Source organism: Engraulis encrasicolus, chromosome 7 (assembly GCF_034702125.1).
Source record: "Engraulis encrasicolus isolate BLACKSEA-1 chromosome 7, IST_EnEncr_1.0, whole genome shotgun sequence".
Taxonomy (NCBI): domain Eukaryota; kingdom Metazoa; phylum Chordata; class Actinopteri; order Clupeiformes; family Engraulidae; genus Engraulis; species Engraulis encrasicolus.
Genome location: NC_085863.1, coordinates 47151308 through 47176307, shown reverse-complemented (window position 1 = coordinate 47176307; position 25000 = coordinate 47151308). Strand labels below are relative to the sequence as shown.

At 43.7% G+C, this 25000-nt stretch overlaps 1 protein-coding gene across 1 annotated transcript in view; it reads left to right on the top strand.

Moving 5' to 3' along the window:
* Nucleotides 1-14880: 14880 nt before the first annotated feature.
* Nucleotides 14881-25000, top strand: part of nrxn2a (neurexin 2a) — a 284420-nt gene continuing 274300 nt past the window's right edge. The window contains exon 1 of the mRNA XM_063202259.1: nucleotides 14881-15628. Within this exon, the coding sequence (XP_063058329.1) occupies nucleotides 14881-15628 (748 nt within the window). The remainder of the gene's footprint in view (nucleotides 15629-25000) is intronic.

The window sequence follows — 25000 nt, the reverse complement described above, 5'->3', positions numbered from 1 at the left end:
CCTCCGCGCTCCCAGTGAACTTCACGCTGGTCTCCCGAGGACCTCATCCATTCAACTTAGTGTCCAAACAAACTGCTGCGCCCCGCTCTGTCTTACCCTTGCACTTTAAAAAATGACTCACCTACCGCCAAACCCAAAACACATACACTATTGTAACAACAACACATGTTTTTTTCTCTTGGCAGAGGTCCCCGCATTAATAATAATAATAATTACAAGCATCATAGTAGTGGTGATAATAAAAAGGCTAAACCTTCTGTGTCTGCTGCTTCTGGCACGTGTGGCAGGAGAAGGTGGATTATTCTCCATTTCACCGTGTTTTGGGGGGGCATATTTCGAATTAAAATATTATGGACGGATTAAGCGGTGTTTTGTTACTGTATGTCATTAAAACCAATGCTGCCTGCAGAGAAAAAGCGTGTAAAGCGAAAAAATACCCACGCTGGTCTATGCCCCGCTTAGCATTCCTCCTTTTGTTCGCGCCACTCTTTTGTCTCCTTTTATCCTTTCTTTATCTGTAATGGAGCTTTGGTTCATTTAACTGTAGAACTTTTCAATGCAAGTTTGATACCCTGCCCGGGCTCCAATTCCACCCCTCCTTCCATCCTCCACTCTGCCCCCTCCCCCACCCCCCACCATCCTCTATATCCTTCCCCTACCCACACAAGCCCCCAAAAAACCTTTGAGAAATGGCAAATTAAGCACCATTTTTCATCATCATCTCTCAGAGTCACTTTTCACACGCCACGCTTTCAGAAGGACCCCATTTTTGCATCTCTCTGAAGGCCGGGCCTTGCCTTCTTCTTCTTTGCCTTCCAATGAACCAATTTTCTGCAGTCGACGTGATGGCCCCTCTCCACTTCTTTAGTGGAGAATTCAGCGGAGAGAGAGAGAGAGAGAGAGAGAGAGAGAGAGAGAGAGAGAGAGAGAGAGATAGAGATAGAGATAGAGATAGAGAGAGAGAGAGAGAGAGAGAGAGAGAGAGAGAGAGAGAGAGAAGCGTGGGAGACATAACTCTCCCAGCACGAGCGAGAGAGAGAGAGAGAGAGAGAGAGAGAGAGAGAGAGAGAGAAGGAGAAAGAGAGAAAGAGAAATGGAGAATGAATTTAATTCTGCACTTCCTTCTGCCAGGTGGACTAATGGCCGTATGGGGTGGCTGCCAGTCACTTGTTACTACATTATCGCTTGAAAATGAACACGAAACAGAAAATGATTTTGGAAACCCTTCAGAGATACATACTGTAGTGTGTAGCAGAGAGTCTGAAAAGCTGAAGAAGGCCGTCCCGATGGAAACACGTTGGCAAGATGTTAAGTAATTGCGGAGTCTAGTTTGTAAATGAGGCCCTGAAAAACAGCCACTCCACAGGCTATACAGCAAAAATACAGAGTTAATGCAACTCTCAGAGTCAATTTAACATATTCTAAAGTGTATTTGACCCCAGAGTCCTCTGTAAGTGTTGAATTAACACAGAATTTGTTACTGTGTACCGCACCCATGCAGTCTTGTGTGGAGCCAAGTTTAAGAATTGGAGTGCCTCACTTGAAAAAATGTCTTTGTGGGGAGGAGCGTGTTACCAGCGTGTAGCCAGGCCACGCCCTCCTAGTGATGTAACACCTTCTGTGTTGCTTCTAGTCAGGCCAAGAGCAATGCAAATATCGCTTCTGATCATCCGAAAAATCGGGAACTCCACCCACTTTGTCGGACACCAGTCAACCAGTAGCGAACGTAGGGAGGCGGGTCAACCATGCCATTTGGGAAACGTTACTTGTTATGCTCTTGGTCGGACCAAGTCTCGAAGAGATTTGAAAGTCGATATTAATCAGGCTACGTTAATTATCATGGTTGAGTGAAGTGAGTGACAGCACAAGGAGTGGGCAAAACAAGGGGAACAGGAAACAAAGAACACTGTCCAAAAACACACAAATAGTCCAGATCTTGACAACGTCATGGGAACAGTGAATCATATCCAATCAGTTCTCCTTGGCAACTCGTTAGAGCTTTCAGTGTTGGAAGCGTGTTTGCTGTCATTATACTGTGGCCTTAAATTGCTGTTTTGCAGAGACCTAATGCACAACAAAAAGCTTCATCAAAGGCATGCGTCATCATCATATTCATTATTATTTAACCTGAGTCTGTGTGACAGATATTCAAAAGCAGCAGGTAGTTTCCTCAAAATGCTAACCTACTGTGCGTAGCTTAGAATAATATCTTTTAAATAATAACGTTTTTTATCTCTGTGTCATTGCTATCAGATGCGCTCTGCCCTTGGGGTGTACCCTGTACTGTGTGCCCAGCTGGAGTTGTCACCGGTGCAAAGGAAGGTTACACATATACAGTGAGGAGAATAAGTATTTGATCCCTTGCTGATTTTGTTGGTTTGCCCACTAATAAAGACATGATCAGTCTTTAATGTTAATGATAATATGTATTCTAATATGGAGAGACAGAATATCAAAAAGAAAATCCAGAAATTAACTCTAAAGAATATATAATAATTGATTTATATTTAATTGAAGGAAATAAGTATTTGATCCCCTGCCAACCATTAAGAGTTCTGATCCAGCAGATCAAATGGCACTTCCAATCAACTTGTTATATGAATTGAATACACCTGTTAATAGTAACCTGCACAAAAGACACATTGAATCTGCAGAATCAGTCCATAGTATCAGTCAATCAATCAAACTAAACTTGCCAACATGGGACAGACCAAAAAGCTGTCAAAGGATGTCAGGGACAATATTTTAGAACTCAACAAGGCTGAAATGGGCTCCTGGATATTAAAGAGCAAACTGTTGGTGCATTTCTTCCCAATTTTAGGACATACAAAATGATTATCAATCATCAATCTTAGGCCTGTCTCTGGTTCTATACAAGATTTGACCTTGTGGGAATTTAATAATCAGAAAAAAGGAGATAAAGCACCTTAAAACTGTATGGGAGGAGCTAGGAAATGATCTCAAGGCGGCTGGGACCTCAATCACTAAGAAAACTATTGGAAACACTCGATACCACAGAGGATTAAAATCCTGCAGTGCATGTATTGTACCCCGGCTTCAGAAGGAACCTGTTCAGGCTCACCTGAGGTTTGCCAATGAACGTCAAACTGGATTAGGATATGATTGGGAGGTGCTGGAATCAGATGACACCAAAATCAAACTGTTTGGCATTAACAAAACTCGATGTGTTTGGAGGAAGAGAAATGCTGCTTATGATCCCAAGAACAACACCTTCTCCAACATCATAAATGAAAGTGGTAACATTATGTTTTGAGGTTGTTTGTCTGGCCAAGACACAGGACAACTTCACATCGTCAAGAAATGGATGGAGGGAGGCATGTAAACGTACAATGCTGCATGCCAACCTCTTTCCCACCACCACTAGACTGAAGGTGGGTCATGGATTGGCCTCCCAAAATGATAATAATCCATAACATACAGCCCAAGCAACGAAGGAGTAGCTCAAGCAGAAGCACATTAAGGTCATGAAGTGGCCTAGACAGTTTCCAAACATTAACCCTATAATAATCCTGTGAAGGGAACAGAAGCTCCCATTTGGCAAGCTACAGTCATACAACTTAAGTGATTTAGAGATGATCTGCAAAGAAAAGTGGACAAAAATCATTTCTAATATATCCACAAACATTGTCATTAACTGAAAGAAATATCCGACCTCTGTATGAGAAAACAAGGGCTTTGCCACCAAGTATTTTGTCTTCTTTGACTAGAGGGGTCAAATACTTATTGTCCTCAATGGAATACAAATCAATTAAAATATATTCTTCAAAGTTATTTTCTGGATTTTCTTTTTGATATTCTGTCTCTCTATATGAGAATACATTTTATCATTAATATTATAGAATGATCATGTCTTTATTAGTGGGCAAACCAACAAAATCAGCAAGGGATCAAATACTTATTCTCCTCACTGTAGGCTATGTATCAACTCCTTCCACAGACATACTCTCTCTGTCAGAGCTGGCAGAAATGTCAGCTTTTTGTGCCCAACTTGTTCATTACAGCAAAAGGGCAAATGAAAACACCTATAGGCCTACTGTGTTGATGACTTGAAAATTATGATGACTTGTCATATATGGACGATTTAGGAAAATTGTTGAAAATGTCATTTGCATAATAATTTGGAATACAGCGTATACCTTGCCTTGTGTGAGACATTGAGGGTTGAATGGGGCCTCCGTAGGCAAAGGCTCAGTGGAGACATGACCAAATGGTTGCGTGTACAGTGGCTTTTAGCTCACAGGGTTTGTCTAAGAAGAGTCAAATTGGACTTGAAAGTTTAAAAGATTTTCTATTTTTAGGGCTTTTTGGCTTCATTATGAGATAGTGAAAATTATGACATGAAAAGAGTGTGAGAAAGATATGAGATATGAGTTGGGATATGACCCAGGCCGGATTCGAACCTGGGTCCCCATGAGCATACAACGCCTTTTTATGAACAACTGCCTCACTGCATCACAGCGCCCCACGGACTTGGAAGTGCAGTTGATTTTCTTGAGAGATGTCATGAGATGAGGAAGTTACATAAATGACTGACACACATAGGCCTAGATCCAGATTCACCTCTTCGCTGTTGTACGACAGTTCCAGCAGGGAATGAGCAGCATCCATCCTGCCCTCTGCCTCGCGTTTTTTTCGTTTTTTTTTTTAGATCTGAAATGTATCGATGCATTAATGTATTGGCTGGCGATTTAATCGAATCGCATCATATCGTGGGGCATTCTTAAGTTTCGAAAATAATCAAATCACTGGCCCCTGTCTAATGCCCTGACTTCATAACATAATAAAAGTGGAAAAGTAATTGGAAAAAAATGGAATTGAATCGAATTGTATCGTATCGTGGGGAATTCTTAGGTATCGAAAATAATCGAATCCCTGCTTTAAGAAAGCAATACCGTATCGTATCGTCATGGAGGCTGTGATTTACACCCCTAGTCGTGACTGTGTGGCACGCTCCACTCCCACATGAACATAAATGGCCAGCGGGTGCGTGGATGAATGGGTGAATGACCTGAATCAGCCAGCCAGTATACCCGAACGTAGTAAGCAGAGCGGGGGTGAAATTGAGCGTTTTGGCTCTCCCCACCGTGAGGAAAATTTCCTGGCTCTGTTGTTTTAAGGGCACACATTCTGCTATGAAGTGCAAAGTATGAATGAAACAGAGAGAGAGCGGGAAGGAGCGTACCAGAGAGAGAGAGAGATAGAGTGAGCGAGAGTGAGAGGAGAGAAGGGGGGGGGGGAGGGGGGGAGAGCGCGAGAGCACAAGAGAGTGATGGAGGAGGAGAGAGAAAATGAGCCCATCAGAGACCCAGTGCCACTCAGTCAGTGGCGGATGTTTTTGATGGGATGGGCCTGATAACAGCAGCCAGCCTCCGTCGCCGCGGTGCTGAATTTCCCAGTGATTACTTAAATCGCTGAGGTTTTTGCACTCTAGTCGGCCCGTGGGTGTGCGGGATGCTACCGCGGAGGTTGTAATAGTAGTAGGAAGCTGGTGGCTGATGGTTGGAGGGTTGAGGGCAGAGGGCTGGGAGGTTGCATTTTCCCATACTACATTTTTTTCCCTTTTTGGTTCTGATATGTTTCCCCAAGCACTCACACTCACGCATATCTGGCAGCATTGGCTTGTGATTGTGTGGGTATTGGAATAGGACGGTAGTTCCTCACTGGAAGAGTCTGGGGATCCACAATTTTCCACATGTGGTCCTTGTGTTCTGGATGGTAGATATGGCAAAAATGTAACATAAAATCTCGATATAGAATTTTTTTTCTAGGGCTACAAGGGCTACAACCTTTCTGAACAGATTTTTATGAATGTACTTTGCAAACATTGTCAACAAATTAAAATGTAAACACATTGATAACACTCTGATAAAAACCACTATTGGAGTATAATGCATTTAGTAAATAAAAATACAAGTGAAGACAACAACTCTAAGTAAGCATCACTCTGATAAAATGAACATCACTCTGATGAAGTAAATATCCTCACTCCAAGGCGAATACGATCTATACAATTTCTCCACTTTGGCAGATTGTTGACAATTTTCTACTTATTCTTATACTTGACGATATAACAGTCATATAGCACACCCATAATCTGACCTCCATTGCATGCTTTTGATCATATGCATCAGCATTTGCATTGTATGCTGACATACAACAGGTCTAACATGTTTCCCTCTCTCTTCAACACCACAGTAATTTATTCAATACCGCATCTTGTCTCAGTTTTGCGGCTGACAATAAAAGGGTGAATTGCGTAATACATTTTTCCACCACAGCTCCGCGACCCACTTTTGGGTCCCAATCCACCAGTTAAGAAACACTGGAATAGGGCAATCAGTGGGCATGGGGAGCCAACTAACCGCCTCATTGGGTATGCACCCAAAACCCCACACAGCAACACACATGGCAGGCTTATCAAAGCCCACACAGGCACTGGACGTCTGACTACAGTGCCACACAACAGCAGACACCAAATTACAAAAAAATAGGTAAAGCGCAAGTTCTTAAAAATGACTTTGCGAGCTCCAAGGAGAGAGATAGCGATGTATAATGACGGACTTTAATTGGAACTTAGCAAGGGGAAATATGATGGAAGTTTGTTTTATCGTCTACACAGCCGCCCCGCTATGTGAAATGCATGGCGAACTTTCCAGGGAGATATGGCCTTGGTCTCTGCACCTACCTGAACTTCACCATTATTTTAAGGGGAGTGTTGACTGGGAATAATAATGTATCCGAAGCCTGTATTCTAGTCCATTAGTGCCTCTGGTCTCTCCTCCATTTAGTTTGCCCTTGCTCTTTCGAAGTCAGTCTGAGGCAGACATTTCAGCACAGACTGGAAGGTATAAGTGCTTTCCTATAGGGCCGGGGCCATATGCCAAAAAACAAAACCCTGAAAGAATTTCTTCTTCATATTGTCAGATATAGATTTTTCTTTGAAAATTTCCTGTGACACTGTCAGAGTGACATCATCTTGATTGAGACCTGTTTCTGAAGACATACATAGATTACAGGCGTAACATACTGTATCTCACATGGCTGATTTACTCTCGTCCATATCATTGTGGCCGCAACACAACTGTCACCCTATAACTGGCTTTGCATAATTTTTAAATCATGACAATATTCGTTTGTCTGTTGGTTTGGACAGAACTTCCCTTTTTGTAATGTTTGCACATGTAACGGAGGCCAACTAGCAGAGTGTGGCGTGGAACGTTAGTAAACCTCGCTCCCGAAGCCTCATACAGTATCGGTAGCGCTAGGCTATCAGACTGGTAATTTAGTCCAGTGGTATCGTACTGTGACTCCCATTGATGTGGTGGCAAGTTCGAGACCCTGATGGGGGACGGACTGCGTGGTAATACACATGACGTAGCTTGACCTTGTTTATCAACAATGACCTCAGCTCCAGGGAACACTTGGAACTTCAAAGCATGTCCAATTAAATGTGGCCTAAGCCGATCATGGCGATTGACCTCCTTGTTATTGTGATCATCACAGATCACGACTGATTACCCAATCCAGCTCTGCTCCCCTATCTCTGTCCTGAAGCTCAAGAAACGAGTTTTCTATCTATCTAGTGACTGACTGACTAACTGACTGACTGCTAATGCTACAGTACATGAGCTATGGCTGTAAAGTAATGAGCCTAACACTCCCTTTGGGTGGTAATAAAGAAGAACTTGTTAATGTTGCCTCAGCTCACGTATAGCCTACTCATTATCGCATAGTAGCGTTGTTGTTTCATAACCACATCTCGTAGCCATGTCAGCTTTGACAAATGACCAGCTATTTGGTAACAGTGCTTAGTTTCATGGGCAAAGGTGGCTTTAATAGCTTAAACATCTTGCATGGGCAGTGTACTATAACGGCAAAATATTATAAGAAAATGTGTGTGCACGTTTGTATCTCAAATTGGCCTATTGGATATATTCGTGGCCAATTAAGCTTTTCTACGGTAATGATATTTAAACAGCAATTCCTTCAGAGATTAGCCTACTCGATAGTCCCGTTTTCTAGGCATACAGCTCCTTTTTTGTTTGCCTGGCTCTGGCAAACACAGCAACAGCATTTTAGTGTCATACAGTACAATGGTGCAGTTGGCAGCTCTGAAAAGCATCGCAATTTGCCTGTAATGAAATGTCATTTGATATCGTTATCAGGAGTGTGTGGGTTCAAGGTTTTGATTGTGACAGACCAATGACAGTCACACAGGTGTGCTTCTGCAATAATTGTGGTGGTGAACAAGCAAAAAAAAACAAGAGCAGCAGAAGTCACAGAAGCTTGCAGGCAAACAAGACAAAAAAGGTAGACCGCTAGCTCACCTGCACCCTCAGTCAATATGAATTAAATATGCTGCTTGCTGATTGAATAAACATAAATGCAAAATTGACACATGGCTCCGCTGCCAAGACAGTAGGTACACCCGCAGCGATGGTAGGCTGTTCAGATGTCATCCTTTTGTTTGCCTGGCTGTGCGTGTGTGTGTGTGTGTGCATGCGTGCGTGCATGCTTTTGTGCGTGCGCGCGCGTGTGTGTGGCTTTTCTTGTTGCTATTGTTGCTGTTGTTGTTGTTGTTGTTGTTGTTGCTGTTCCTTCCCTACTTACATGGGCATTGGTGTTTCAAATATGCACAACGTTCTCCTTAACGAAAGCAGCCACCCAGTAGCAATCCATCTGCTGTTTGCATTTGAATTCAGCCCCTGTAATGCAGATATGAAAGCAGGGACAGGTTTTTTTTTTTTCTGCAGCCTCCGCCATGGTGGTTCATAATAGTGGGTGGTGGAGGATGGCGCTGGCTGGTGCTGGTTTTTTTTTTTTTTTAATCATGCAGATTTGACGCGGTTAATTAAAAGAAGCTGCATGAGGAATGAATGTCAAGCAGAACCGTGATTGCTAATTGAATATAAATGTGTTAATTGAAGTGTGATCTTTAAATATGGGCTCGACAAAAGCCGCCTCCTGATTGCTAAAATTGTGTACCGGCATATGCTCTAAATTTGCACATGTTTGTGCTCGCTCGTTGTTGTGGGCCTATATGCCGAGAGGCATGCAAACAACAATGGGCCACGGAGAGGAGAGGAGAGGAGTGCTGCTCCATTCGTCAGGCCAGCGTGTGTGAGGGGGAAGAAGTAGGCTCGCTCTGGTTGAAGGTTCTTCTTTATTTCTCGCCGTACGACAGTCCCTAATGCATAGGAAGCGTACGCCTCTCAGCCAGTGGCAGTTTGTTGTTCGGCTCCCACGGATCTTGCCATTCATTGACAGTAATCACTTGGCACAGCCCGCTAAAGGCCACCACCACTCGGCTTTCCTTTTCTTTTCTTTTACCTCTCTCTCGTTCTCTCAGTCTCTCATTGTCTTGTTCTCTCTCTCTTATTCTCTCTCTCTCTCTCTCTCTCTCTCTCTCTCTCTCTCTCTCTCTCTCTCTCTCTCTCTGTTTCTTTTCCTCCCCTCCATCCAAGCCTCTTCTCTCTGTCTTCTCTATCTGTACCTTTCTCTATCCATCTCTCTCTCTTTCTCTCTCTCCATCTCTCTTTCTCTGTCTCTCTATGTCTCTCTATGTCTCTCTCTCTCTCTCTCTCTCTCTCTCTCTCTCTCTCTCTCTCTCTCTCTCTCTCTCTCTCTCTCTTTGTAGTCCAAGGCCAAATTGCACCTACGAGCCAGTCAGCCAGCCAAGCCAAGCCAAGCCAAGCCAGCCAGGTCTGTGTAAAGACGTGCAGAACGTGCTCGGAGACGGAAGGTACCGCTCTGAATAAACACACAGCCTGACCCCACTGTGAAACAAATGGACTGAGCTAATGTATGATTTGGTATGGTTGGAGGGCAGATTAGAGTGAAGTCACTCGTCCACTCAGCTAATTATAAGGTTTGATGGAAAAGAACGGGGGAAAGGTCTGCCGTAGTGTGTTCACCGCGGCGTGTTGGCGTGGCTTTGGTGGTGTGGTGGATGGAGAGAAAGAGAGAGGGAGGGGTAGAGTAGTCGAGGCATCGGTGCGCTCAAGGACACGGGGCTGATGACATTGTTTCACGGTGTAATAAGGAGTGATTGTTCTGCGCAGGAGTCCAAACACCTTGTCAAACTTGACCAGTATCACAGCCCAGGTGAGAGGCAAGAGGGAAGATTAGCTCGCTCGCGCCCCGGCTGAGAGCTTCTTCTGTCTTTGTCCTCATTTTCTCGTACCAGCTCCTTCTTCTTTTCTTTTTCTTTTTCCCTTTTTTCGTCGTCGGTGTTGCCGGGGCTGGTTGGCTGGCTGGTGTGTCTGCCAACAGTGCCGTCTACTCAGACAGAAGCACACACGGGCCCTGGCAAATGAGACGGTGTGTGTGTGTGTGTGTGTGTGTGTGTGTGTGTGTGTGTGTGTGTGTGTGTGTGTGTGTGTGTGTGTGTAAGTGTGTTCACACACATGCGTGTGTGTGTTGTGTGTGTATTTCTATCAGACACATATGCATAGCACGTTTAGCAGAAAACGGTGAATAGGGAGGGATGGAAAGGAGGATTGATCAGGTACCGCTAATTACCGTTGATAATCATTCCTAATCTCAGACTCCAGTCTCAGCCTTCAGACCGGCGCTTAATTAGATACCTGCAGGGAAATGCCTATTTTCATGGATCAATCTTTCTCCTGCATAACTCATTCGATTTTTTTTCTTCTTTTCCCTTTTGGTCATCATCACGGAGAGCTAAAATGACGTGAACTAAGACCCCAGCAGAACACTGATGATTTTTCTCCACCTAGAGCACAAGGGCTCATTGCAGTTTCGTGCTGCTGCTGCTGCACCCCATAGCCTTGTCTGCATGGATTTTCCCTTCCCTGACATCATGGACGAGCCTTATAATGTCCATAACGATTTTCTCCCTCTGCCAGTCAAGGACTTCTTCCTCCTTAAGCCTTATTTATTTTTATTTATTTATTTATTTTTCGCTTGCCGCCTAGAACTGCCCTCTGGCAAAGAAAGCTGTTGCTAGGATTGTGTGTAGCTCTGGTGGACGTGACAGGTTAGCAAGGTTGTGTAGCTGGACAGCGCGGACTTCACAGTGATGGTAGAAGGTCAAAGTATCTGTTTTTTTTTCTTTTTCCCACCATTCATCATTCTCCATGATTTCTCTGCGTTGCATGACTTGCTTTTGGAGGTCGCGTGGCACTGCCACAAGAGGCCATCTTGATATCGAAAGCCCATAAGTCTTTGCTGGCTCCCGATTCAGCTCTATGCCACATATACAGTATAGGAAGCACTAACCGGCTGTAGTGCATATCAATGTTGAATGGGAGAAAAAGAGTTTCTCTGATCACTATACTTAAATGCACTCAGTACCGCAGGGAAGCTGAAGTGCATGATGGAGTTGACAACAGGCCTTCCTCTGCCTACTCCTGTGACGGAAGAGAAGAGAGAAGTGACAGGAGAAGATGGATAAATGATAGAGTGCGAGTGGTCATCTGTATGGGTTGAAAGATAGAGCCATTCCTTCAAGTGAACATCACCGTGGCTTCGACAAGATTTCATCTTTATCTCAAAGGACTTGCAAATAGCCCTTAATCTTATATTAGGAGTTGATAAGGAAAGGGGCCGGGGAAATGTTCTGACTGCCAAACAAAGCATAAATTAGTTTTTGACAGTGCATTTAAGGTGGCGCTGCATTGTCATTTAAGGCAGCCAGGTTGTTCCAAATTGAGCAATTTTTCTTTCCAATTATTGTGTGAAATTATTCTCCCCCCTTCCCTTTTGTTGCACCTCGCAGTCTTGATCTGGGAGCACTAGGGCTTATAGCTGTCACGTTATATCCGAAATGTCTGAAAACGTGCATTACGAGTAGGCCTAAATCACACATTTGTCAGGATAATCATGGCATGAGTCCCATTGAAAATTCAGATGAGGAATGGAAGAACATTTCCTTTCAATGGTGCAGCAATCTAAAAAAAATGATTAGGGAGAGGCATTTGGCAGTGTGCCGTTGGAGGCTATAATTTTGTGATTTGCAGAATGTGCTGCATATTTTGAGCCAGATAGAATATTTTTTAAAGTGTTTACCAGATCTCATGGGAAAGATTTGTCAGATTCCAAGTAGTATTATTTTGATGTAGGGTGCTTTTAGGAGTTGATGGTGTGGTGTGATTTTAGACAACATTAGCTCTCTGTGGCATCGTATGCCAAATATTGCGCTGCAATTATCAGCGTGTGATTGGTCCCACTGAAACCTGGCCGCGGAGACAATAAGCCATCACCAGCTGAAGTGCACAGCCTTGTCACCAGGAGGAAGTCAGAGGGACACACACTTTTCCATGCCATTGCCCTTTCAAATTTAGCTCGGTTGTAAACAGTGTGTGTGTGTGTGTGTGTGTGTGCGTGCGTGCGTGCGTGCGTGCGTGCGTGCGTGCGTGCGTGCGTGCGTGCGTGCGTGCGTGCGTGCGTGCGTGCGTGCGTGCGTTCGTGTGTGTGTGTTTGCATAGTGCTGTCCACTTTAAAATTGCATTGGAGAGTATTTTGGAATTTAAACGACAGAGATAAAACTATAGCATATGATGAGGTTATGGCTGTTTCCATTAGCGATTTCTAATGGGTGTTAAGCTTTTTTTTGGTCATATATTGTATGTGTGGACATTTGTTTTCAAAATGGCTGAAGAATAGGGTGTAGGCCCTGTATTGTGTGAAAACACCTCACCTGCACACTTAGCAAGTAAGAAAGCAGATTGGCTGCCAAAGCCACTAAAATGTAGTTATGGGGATATTGCTGATCTATGCACTCCCACACATCTGCTCGGAAAAACATCTGGACATACTGCCAGCATCTGCAGGGAAATATTTATTTTCGTTTCCTCCTCTTGCTCTGGCAGGCTACACTCAAGTTGATGGTCTCGCAGGACTAGATGTTGCTTTGTAGTGTAGGATTTGTCGGAGGGAAGAAAAAAACTTGTGGAGACAGGTTGTTAAAACATTGCAGTGGATGTCGGTGACATCTTGCCCGTTTTTACCTGCCTGTGGAATTGGCACGATATATAAAGTGAAAGCTGAAGACGGTCCGCAGGGATTCGTTTGGGGGCCGGGCTCTGTAGATGTCTTGGCCGAGTGTTGTTCAAAATGCCCTCCGGAGCCGTTTCTTCTTTGAAAAATTCTGAATCCGGGACAGAAACAATGTGTGTTTCTTAAACGCTGTAAACAAAAATAAATGCAAATACGTTCTTAAAATTCATCCATTTGTGGAATCAATAGTGCATTCGTTGTGAATAGCTTTTATGGTACCAGCACCTCTTTTAAAAAAAACACACACAGCATGTCATTTTGCCACTAAAAAAGAAACTCCTTACAATGTATCGACTAGCCTGGTGAGGGAAAAAAATCGATCCACCAGCAATTCTTCAGTGATTCCCCACTGGTTCTCTACTGATGATTTTCAGACTGTAGTTCAACTGGGAATTCAAGGGGTCACAGGGATGGGGGAGGCTTCATAGGTCCCTTAATGGCCTCACAGCTTGGACTTGTTGAAGGTCAGTTTTTGAACACCCCGGCAGAATTTCCCAATACTGATTTACCATTCTCTGTGAGCGCTGGTCTCTGGACTAGATCACAGTTATGCTGATATCGAGGATGTAAGTATTCTCCACCCCCCCTCTGGCCTGGGATGGCTAGACTCGTAGCTGGGGGCTATAGTTTCACACAGTTGAAGCTGCGTTTCCATGCTTCCTCAGATAGGAATACCAGTGGAGTCCCTCAGCAAAAATAAAACTTTGCAAATATCTCTATTCTGTGAGACTGTCCCTGGGCTCTGAGGAAGATGTTATTTTATCGAAATGCTAGTTGTGTTATGCACTTGTGAAGTAATAATTATTATTTCAGTTTGCATGTCCTGTCCTGGTTGCAGTTGATCATTCCTTCCAGAAGCGTAGAGAATGTTATCCTTTGTTCTATTTCAATTCTGTCCTCTAAAACTAAAGCATCTCAGGTACAGTACTTTTCCATCTTGTACTGTATGGAGCTGTTATTGCTCTATTACTAAGGGTGCTAATGTAAGCAGAGCAAATGGGCCTACACATTATCAGAAGTGATTGTAGGCTTGAAGTTATCGCAGATTTTATTTCTTTGCACAGACAAACAGATTGCTTGTCTTCCATTTTTTTCGTTCAAGATTTTTTTCTGTTCTTGTTTCAAGGATTCAGCTGTGTCGAACTGGAAAGGATAACACAAATATACGTTGGATTTTTTGTGATTTGTATTTGCCGTGTGTATTCATTTCATTACCATGTACTGGTTCCTTCCTTTATATATAAGCAATCAACCTACTATATAAATCTTGTTTATGTCTTGCAGGTACCTGAAATGGAGTCTCTGATGGTGCCTGGCTTTCCCTGCTGCTGCAGCTGAATCACTGTGGAGCTCATTCTCACATCAAGCGGGACATGGGAAGTAAACATTTGGTCTTTCACCAGCCGTCTGCAAAACAACCCAGATATAAGCACCGCTCGTAGCAGTTCTATTAACCACTTTAAATATAGACGCATGTGCTCCACTGAAAGACTATCATGTGGGGGCGACCATACTTCAAGTCAAAAATTAGATTCTAATCGACGTTTTAGTTCTACCCTTGGCACAGTGCGTATTTTTGCTGAAAAGCTCATTAGCATTACCCAATGGAGAGATTCAGAGGAGAATCAGAGTTGAGAATAGACTCTAAAGAAGAAAAGGCTCAGTTTTAAAGATTTAGAATAGAAGCCTTGACTCTTTTCCCGCAGACCTATTTTTGTTGGGGGCTGATACACATTTGTATGCAGCGCTGGGACTGAATCTCCTGTGCAGTGGATTAAAAAGAAGAGAGACCTAAAAAAAGAGAGGGGAGGATTAGGAGTAAAGCCCCAAAAGTTGACGATGACGACGAGGCGGTGGCAGAGGTCCACTGGAAGGTCACAGGGGGGGCCGTCCGTGTGGTGGCTGATGATGGCCGCCGCCACCGTGGCGTTAACGGTGACGACGAGCGCCGCCCTGGAGTTTGAGGGCGTGCCGGGCCAGTGGGCGCGCTACCCGCCGTGGGAGGCGGGCGCGTCAGGCGAGCTGAGCTTCACGCTGAAGACCAACGTCTCCAAGGCCGTGCTGCTGTACCTGGACGACGGCGGCAACTGCGACTTCCTGGAGCTGCTCATCGCCGACGGCCGCTTGCAGCTGCGCTTCGCCATCCACTGCGGCGAGCCGGCGACCCTGCACATGGAGACGCGCGTCAGTGACCGCCGCTGGCACCGCGTGCTGCTGGCGCGCAACTACCGCGAGACCCGGCTGGTGGTGGACGCGGAGGCTAAAGTGACCGAGGCTAAGTCCAAGCGCAGCGAGATGGTGGTGGCCAGCGACTTGTTTGTGGGCGGCATCCCGCCCGACGTGCGCCTCTCCGCCCTCACCTCCAGCACGGTCAAGTACGAGCCGCCCTTCCAGGGCATGATCGTCAACCTGAGGCTGGGGGAAACGCTGCCCGCACTGCTGGACAGCCAGGGGGTCATCGACGACCTGGAGTACCTGTGCACCAAGCAGAACCCCTGCAGCAACGGCGGCCATTGCTCCATCCACGAGGGGGAGGCGCTGTGCGACTGCTCCAGCACCGGGTACCAGGGACGCTACTGCACCGACGGTGAGTAGGATGTTGTTTCTACTTGACGTGCTCTTTCCCGAAATGCTCTAAAATTCCATTTTCATGAATACTTTTTAAAAATCTGATTTTACGAAAGCAACAGGAGAATTGGAACTGATTCATCAAATTCAAAACAAATTCAAACATTAAAATACTGATTTCAATGACAATACAAAACACTTTTTTGAAAATGGATATACATACTGTACAGTGTTTTGGAAAAGAGCTCTTGGCTTGTTGTATTGCATTGTTTTCAACAGCAGCAGTAGAAGCGCATCATCATTGCTAGACATGACAATGATGGTGCTTATGTTGTGCAAAATGTTGAAGCATGCTTGACTCAGCAACAGCCGGGGACTTAGAAAGCAGCAATATGCTCTGCGGTGATAGTGATGAGGTTTCAAAAGTTTGGAGAAGACTATGAAAATATATTACAGCATCAAAGCAGTTTCCCGCACTTGAGAAGTAGGTCAGTCTTCTTTAGATATTCTAGATGTCCTTATAGTTAAGTATTTTCAGACTGTATCAGTGTTGAGTCAATGTGTATGCACATTCGATACATTTTCAATACACTGAAATAAAAAAGAACTGTTTTCGCTCTACTGAGTCTATGAGCTCAGTAATGTGGTATATCTGGGTCTTGGAAAGTACTGCTCTCATCTCAGTCTCCTCTGTAGTAGTCCTCCATGGTGCTTTGCTCAGTGATAAAGGGCACAAGTCTGATTTTTCACGCTTGATTAATACCCAGCTCTTTACAAATGACTAATCAATTAGTCTGTGTGTGATGAATGTAACGAAACCGCCATGGATCATAACAAACGGAGGAGCTACAATGTGCCAGCTACCACTTCAGAAGCTGTCTCAAGCTATTAATACAATGCTTATTTACTATGTATGTTTAAATAAATATAAAAAGCAACCAAAGGCATGATTTAAGTAATGCTTATTAGGGGCGTCCAAAAATAGAAGCTTTACTGTAGATCTGCAACCACATATCACATAGTAGGTTATTCACAGCATCAGGGTGAAAAAAAAATTCTATCAGGGCCTGTGTGAACGAACGTGTGGCTGAAGTTTCACCACCCTATTCATTTCAATTAGAAATAAGCCAGGAGTGATATTTTGTCAGAACTGTGCAAGGCTGTATGATGGATATTACCGTCACTGTAGCGCAATACCTGATATTGCTGCACAGCACAACACAGTTCATTCTGCAGCACCAAGAGGACACTGGAGCTCTGTCTGCGCTAAGCTAAGCACCCTGTTTTATTTTTTGCGCTCCGCTTTGTTGAGCAGCATTTTTTTCTCTCCCTCCCCGTGTCGAGCAGAAAATGGCTTCATCTTGTTACTGTCTGTAACGATGCTAATTAAAGAGAAGCATGTGTGGAAATGGCGGTCTAGGGCATCTTTAACATACCGTCCCGGATGTTTAGGTAACTACAGCGGAGCCCATTCTCCGCTCATTAAGGTAACGGCATTATTATGCAAATGCTTTTGTAATTGTGTTGAAAATTCCCCATCTTGAAAACAGCACTGTAATGCCGCTTGTGTGTGTGTGTGTGTGTGTGTGTGTGTGTGTGTGTGTGTGTGTGTGTGTGTGTGTGTGTGTGTGTGTGTGTGTGTGTGTGTGTGTGTGTGTGTGTGTGTGTGTGTGTGTGTGTGTGTGTGTGTGGGTGAGGGTGTATAATAGTGTACGTACATAAATATTTGTCCGTGGCTTGTCCTCCCCTAGCAGAGAGAACAGTAATGGGCGAACAAATAAAGCTAGTTGTTAATTAAATAGTCGCATAATGCCAAATGCCTTCCCATGACAGCGCCGCAGAGCAGTCTTTGCCAGAGTGACAACAGGCGCATATTAAAGGGCACAGTCTGCATGCAAATGCAATGTTTTTTAAATACATGAGGTCCAGCGGAGGTTAAATTTCCACGCTAAACTATGATCAGGTTGCCTTTCAGTTGAGCTAAAAAGGCAAACACACCACAATGAGTTGCTTACACAGACCACAATGAGTGGCTAACACACAAATGTGGAAGACAACAAAAAATGGCTGTACGGCAGCCCACCACCCGTCAGAGCTGGGCCACCATATGGCGGCCAAAAACAACACAGGAATGCTGAGATCAGTTATGCAAAGTCCTCATTTATTGTGGTGACATGGCACTGAAAGTGCAGTGGGTGCAGAAAGCGCTGTGCAGGGGACAAAACAGACAGACAGACATTTCCCTCCAGTCCCCAGTCCCAAGAATTCTTTCAGTGCCACTGTGTGTGCAGAACTACTGCCTGGCATTGTGACATAAACACAGGAGCAGGAGTCGAGCACACACACAGTACATGGGGAAAGTGAATATGGGGAAGACTGGGAAAAATACAGCGAATGGACTTGAATGGAAATGGATGGTGTTCTCTTAAGGTCTTCCATTTCCCAGTCCATCTTAATCACTCAAATAGGTAAATGAATAGAGCGGGCAGACATCACCTTTATTTTGATGGATTGTGGGTCATTATTTTCTATTTATTTTTTCACATTCTTCAATGCCCTTTTTTATTACTGTTAAGTCTACGCACGTATGCGAATGAAGCAGATCGGTGAATCTGAGCATGTCTATGCAATACACTACATCGCACATACTGTATGAAAGGTTATCAAGCAAATCAACCGCAATTTGCTAGCGATCATGTCATGGTGTGTTCTACATAGCCATGCCTCCGTTGCCATCGCCGCCCCCTCAGGTGACTCTTTTGCTAGCTTTTACCCTCGCAGCTAAGAGAGCTGTCAGAACTAATTAATCCTGGCCCGCACCCGTGCAGGAAGGAAGGGCAGAGCCATAAATCAAGCCAGCCAGCGTCTTCCCTCTTTTCAAATCCAAACGTCGTCATGTGTCTGTCGGCTAATGTTTTGTGATGCGCACATGCGAAAAACACTATGGCACACGGCTTGGCGCGACACGACACAACACGGCACGGTCTGCTTGCATGCTTGCTTGCTTGCTTGCTTGCTTGCATGCTTGCCTGCTTGCTTGCTTGCTTGCCACAGCACTCAGCGGCCAATCAAAACACTATATCACCCGTGATACCTGCCTTCCCTCCCCTGAGCATGCTGGCCTCCATTAAAGCACTCCATTACACCCCGTCCATACACTCAGCAATCTATAGGTCATCCGTGCACTCGGTGCCATGCGGGCGGAGTGCTTCCCACCCCCTCATAAATGATCCATTGCCCGGGAACAAGAAAGAAAGAAAGAAAGAAAGAAAGAAAGAAAGAAAGAAAGAAAGAAAGAAAGAAAGAAAGAAAGAAAGAAAGAAAGAAAGAAAGAAAGAAAGAAAGAAAGAAAGAAAGAAAAACATATCCATGTTGGTATATGAAAGCAGTTTCCCCCTGTACTGTATGTGCACCTTTCCTCAAATGCAGTTTGTGTGTGCGTGTGTGTGCGTGTGTGTGCGTGTGTGTGTGCGTGCGTGTGTGTGCTTGCGTGCGTGCGTGCGTGCGTGCGTGCGTGCGTGTGTGTGTGTGTGTGTGTGTGTGTGTGTGTGTGTGTGTGTGTGTGTGTGTGTGTGTGTGTGTGTGTGTGTGCTGCAGGTTATGGCCTGTGCTTGTTCTGACTAACGTCAGCAGTCTGGCCTCTGCTGCCCCTCCTCAAAGCACACACACACACACACACACACACACACACACACACACACACACACACACACACACACACACACACACACACACACACACACACACGCTTCCTGCTTCTCCCATGTTGGGTCGATACAGCTGTCAGTCTCAGCTATTGAAAGGATGCCCCTGATTCTGTGATATGCACATTAGTATGCATACAGTATGTGAATATGTGCATGCACACTGCATATATGTACAGTGTATCTATGTGTATATGTAAATGTATATTAGGGGTGGGTATTGGCAAGGCATTCAGTAAGCATCACGATACACATGCCACAATGCGATTGTATCACAATGCATTGCGATTCATGTACTATTGAGATGCATTGCGATATTTACTTCAGTAAATGTGTAACAATACAGCTTATTTGACAGTTGCTGTGTAGCATTCATAAGTCAGTTCATTTCATTTAAGAATTTTAGCATCTGGAAGAGAGCTTCCATCACAACAGAAATATTACCTTCTGGTTCCGGACAAAATGAACCACTGACAAACAGAAATGTATTATTATTAATAAATCGTGTGTGTATGCATATGTACAGTATATGAATATGTATGTATGCTGTATGTTTATGTATATGCACATGTGTACAGTATGTATATGTATATGTGTGAGTATGTAAATCAACAAACTGCATATTTACCTGGCTCTTCCACTTGTTATGACATATCATATAGCATATACTTATACTGGATACGCACGCGTATTATTCATATGTAAAGTGTACGTGTGGGTGAACATCACAGTAGCACAATATATACAGTGAGCTGCTAAATGCATACTCTATAGCCCTTCCACTTGTTACAATTAGAGATGCACCGGATCCTGATTTTTAGGATCCTGCCGGATACCGGATCCTCTGCTTACGATCCTGCCGGATCCGGAACCGGATACTGGATCCTACAAAAGGATTGAAACATATAGCACTGATTCTTGAGAAAGTGGCTAAAACAGGTTGTAATGTTGACAGAAAAAAACAAAGTGAATTACAAAATTATATGGTATATCCTCGTAGACTAAGGTCTTGGCTTTTCAGAAATGCACAAGGCCAATCTCCCCATTATGTATTTTTTTCAGAAATCAGGCTTTTCTCCGATCATACCTTGTTTTTTGTCAACACCGTCAGACACAATTAAAAGTTATTAAAATTGTATTGATTTGGTTGTATATGTATCTGGAGTTTTTAAGTGATTATGTGTATTTTTTGGTTCACACATATGCCTTTAAATGTTGAAAATTCACTTTTGTTCTATTTTAATACTGTTTCATGTGTTCTAATTTTAAAATATGTACCGTCATACGATGCTTACTTAACGCCTAAATACAACAAACAATTTTTTGTTTTTGTAATTTCACAAATATTCGTGTAGGCTTAAATTGGCTATTACTTTGATATTTCAACAACTCCTAAGGAAAATGTTGTAAGCACATTCCTTTAAAATGTCCAAATCTCCTTCTTACTGTGGTGACTTAAGAACTGACGGTGGTGACAGTAATCTGAGAGTGGTGAAAGTGGCCTAATTAGTACCTGCATTTAGCAAAATAAATAGCCCTCTCAAGTCAATGGCATCTTGCATAAACACTTTATTTTTTGTGTGCACAGTATGAGCATGTGTTTTTACTTCATTAGTTAGATTATCTAGGAAGTAAGCCGCTGGTTGTTGAAAATGTGTGGTAAAAAAACAGCTTTTAAGTTGTTCAAATCCAAAATATAGAGGTGTATTATCATAGATGTAGGTCTTGGCTGTGCAGGGAATGCATTGGCCAAGCTCCCCATGTTTAACATTTTTTCATAAAATGGGCTCTTTCTTGTTTTGTCAACAGCGGCAGACAGAATTAGAAGTAAAAACAATGTTACTGTATTAAAGTGAATTACTTTAAACAATTCATGTAGATACTTATTGTATGCATATTCTTAAAACATGTCAAAAAACACGTAAAACATGTGTTTTTTGGTGGAACTCCATCAATGACACCACCGTCAGTTTTTCTGACAAAAAAACCTCCAAATGCACCTCAGTGGTGGCTAGAGTATCATTTTGGATCACAATTATTACTAACATGCCTAGTAATGTTTCATTAACCAGCACAATTTAGTAAAATATGGAACAACATGATGAGCAGAACAAAATCTGACGGTGGTGACATCTGACGGTGTGAGACAAAAAACCACTCTTTTAAATATTATGCATTGTTTGTTCACATTAGCCATTTCATTTTCGCTCTGTTTCTTGGGTGCTTCATACCTTTTCTGAAAAAAAATATATTTATTAACCTTAATGTAATACAATACTATTAAAACCCCCGACGGTGTTGACAGTTTATTGTTGGGACAGTACCAGTGTCCAAACAAATTAACAAATTGAGGACAAAATAATAAACTTACAGGAGCTTCAGTGATGGTGAAGTAGACAGTAGAGCTAAAGGTTTGAAAAGGGGTCCTCAGTAATGAAAATTACCTTGTGCATACCTGATTTTATTGTCTTTTAGAAAAAAATCTGACGGTGGTGACCAATATGCTGGACACATTTTGAGCAATCAGTAAATAATAGTAAATATTGTTTTACATCCACTATGTGCACATCTGTAGAACCACTTTAATATGATCTTCCACATCATGGTGATATTGTTCAATTCTGTTAGTGATTTTTGTATTTTAAGTCAATTGAAATGATGATGCCAGTCCTTGGGACAGGCGTTTTTACAGGGTGTGGACAGGTTTATAGCCATGAAAAGTAATACAATTACACTTAAATATTTCAAACAACTGTGTATTCGTGTGACAGACCCCTTGGCCATTACCTGGGTTCATTTTGTTTGTGAAAATTTAGTTGATTTTCAACAGTATTAATATTTTACTGCAGGGACATGTTTTTGCCAAACTTTCAAGAATCAGTGATAGTCTACTCGCACACGTGGGCCCTTTTTATTACGTCGGCTCAAATTATTTTTTAGCCTCATCGGCTTATTGCCACACTGCCTGCAATGGCCGCTTCCAAAGGGCTTTCACTCCATGCAGTGATTGGGGTTGTGAAAGACTGATTGAAAAGCCTAGGCTGGAGATGCACCAGACCCTGATTTTTAGGTAACATGCCGGATACCGGATCCACTGCTAAAGATCCTGCCGGACTCGGATCCTGTGAAAAACCCTATTATCCTGCCGGATCCGGAACCGGAACCGGATCCGGTGCACCTCTAGTTACAATACATGGTGGCATACATATAGTATGTACTTTCGGCCTTAAAGAACAGTTTAGACCTGAAGGGTTTCCCATTGCATTCCCACCTGAAGCATGCTTGTGTTCCCAGAGTGATGGACATTTCGAAATAGGCGTTCAATTGGTATTGCAGATCACTTCTATTTGCAGATGTTATTTTTTCCCTGACGCCAACCCCTCCCGCCCCCTGGCTAGCTGTTTTGAAGGCTGTCAGAATGTATAGTTTCTGCGAGACTTCCTAAAGCGAGTTCCACATTAAGATCGCACACAACCACTTCAACATAGACGTTGGCTGACGGGTTTACTGTCATGGCCTTTGTCTCCCCAGCCAGCGAGAGAGAGAGAGAGAGAGAGAGAGAGAGAGAGAGAGAGAGAGAGAGAGAGAGAGAGAGAGAGAGAGAGAGAGAGAAACAGAGACAGACATTGAGAAAAAGAAATAGAGAAAGACATAGAGAGAAAGAAATAGAGAGAGACATAGAGAGAAAGAAATAGAGAGAGACATAGAGAGAGGGGGAGGGGTGTGGGGGAGAGAAAGAGAGAAAACCCTGTGCCTCCCACCACAGCGGGCTGTGTGAGTGGACAGGTTGCGCTTTGAAGGTTACAGCTTTTTTCTGGGTCCCTGCTAGTGTGTCTGCCAGCGTGGAAGCTACCTACTGCATCACAACAACAATGCTGTCACTTTTGGCCATTGTATCAGTTTGTGTGTTTGAGAGCGCTCACCATTGCAGCGCACTGCACGGCACAGGTATATTATAGCTACTCGAATTTACTGGGGGAAGAAATGTAGCAAATAGGGATTCTTGTCTGGTTGGGGAGAAAGCAGATTTTTTTTAAGTGTGTGTTGTTTTAGTCTGAATTTGGAATTGCCTGTGCAAAGATGAGAACTGAAAATCTAAGAATAAAATGGTATTTTCATAGTAGGAACTACGATGATTGACAGTTTTGGATTTTTTTCCCTTTTTTCAGATGTCTTTGTAGAACCCACAAGCCATCTTTCCTTCTGTTCACTCGATGAAGGCATACTGTAACAGTCTGGGATAGTAGCCTATTTTTTTAATGACTTCAAAACGGCACAGTCTTAGTTAACTCCTCCAAGGTCGCTTCTAACACATTTGTGTCACCTCATAATTAAGATCCGCTTGGACATTCTTGTCACACACACATCTTCTCTTTTGATGAACAAAGCTGCCGCGTATTAAGGCCATTAACTGCTCTCCCAGAGACCCAGGCAAAAGCCGACCAAAAATCCTGACTCAAGGACATCGCTTGTGGCGTTTGCACATTTTCATCTGGAATATTCATACGGGAGAACGAGAGAAACAGTAACGAGGAGCAGAATAGACACTGATACCAAAGTGGTGTGTTCTCAAATGCAAACAACGTTCCAGAATTCATTATCTCGGCCACAGAGCGCATTCATCAGTGCTGAAAGCAGAGTTGGCTGGCTGTACGAAAAAATAATGGCAGGGCCATAGACCTTAAGAGACTGACTGTGTTTATTAAGTTTTGTTCAGATATCTTAATACAGTACACTTTCACTGGTGTATTCATCCTTTTTTTGCCTTTACATCCACTCACCCTCCCAACCATGGTCACCAGCATCAAAACAGCTTCTATCGTCCCTTTGTTGTTCTCACGTACGGACTGCGCCCTCAGCAGAAATTGCATCTGTGTGGATGGCACAGATTCCTCTCTCTGTGTGTGTGTGTGTGTGTGTGTGTGTGTGTGTGTGTGTGTGTGTGTGTGTGTGTGTGTGTGTGTGTGTGTGTGTGTGTGTGTGTGTGTGTGTGTGTGTGTGTGTGTGTGTGTGTATGTGCGTATGTGCATGCTTGCGTGTGTTTGTGTGTGTGTGTGTCTGTGTCTGTGTGTGTGTCTGTGTCTGTGTGTGTGCCTGCTTGCGTTGGTCTATAAGAGTACTGTGTGAGCTAGCTGTTTGCCCTTGCTTTGATACTGCCCATTTGCTGTGTCACATCAGGGAGCGCGTGCACTAAAAAGCAGTGTCACTCCTGCGAGCCCTCAAATTAATTGGATTCCCCTCATATATAAATATATATACGTATATATTTATATGTATATACTTTCTTCTTTCTTCTGCATTGGATGGGGCTTCATGACAGCTTTTTGCACATCAATAGCATGGGCTGGAATAGATGGCTGGCTGGCTGGCTGGCTGGCATCTCGTGCTCTCCAATAGAAATGCCTCACGCCCAACCCCAGAGAGCTGAGTCTTCCCATTCTCAGGAGAGAGCTGGTTAGATAGAGCTCTGGTGTGTAGAGTTTTTTTTCTTCTTCTTTCCCCGCCTATTCATCCCGTTCCAGTTCCATTTGACGAGCCATGCCAATGACACAGAGAGTCCATCGTCGTCCGCCGCTGCCGTCTCTCTCTCTCTCTCTCTCTCTCTCTCTCTCCCTCTCTCTCTCTCTCTCCCTCTCTCTGTCTCTCTCTATCTCTTTCCCTCCCTCTGTCTCTCTCTCTCTCTGTCT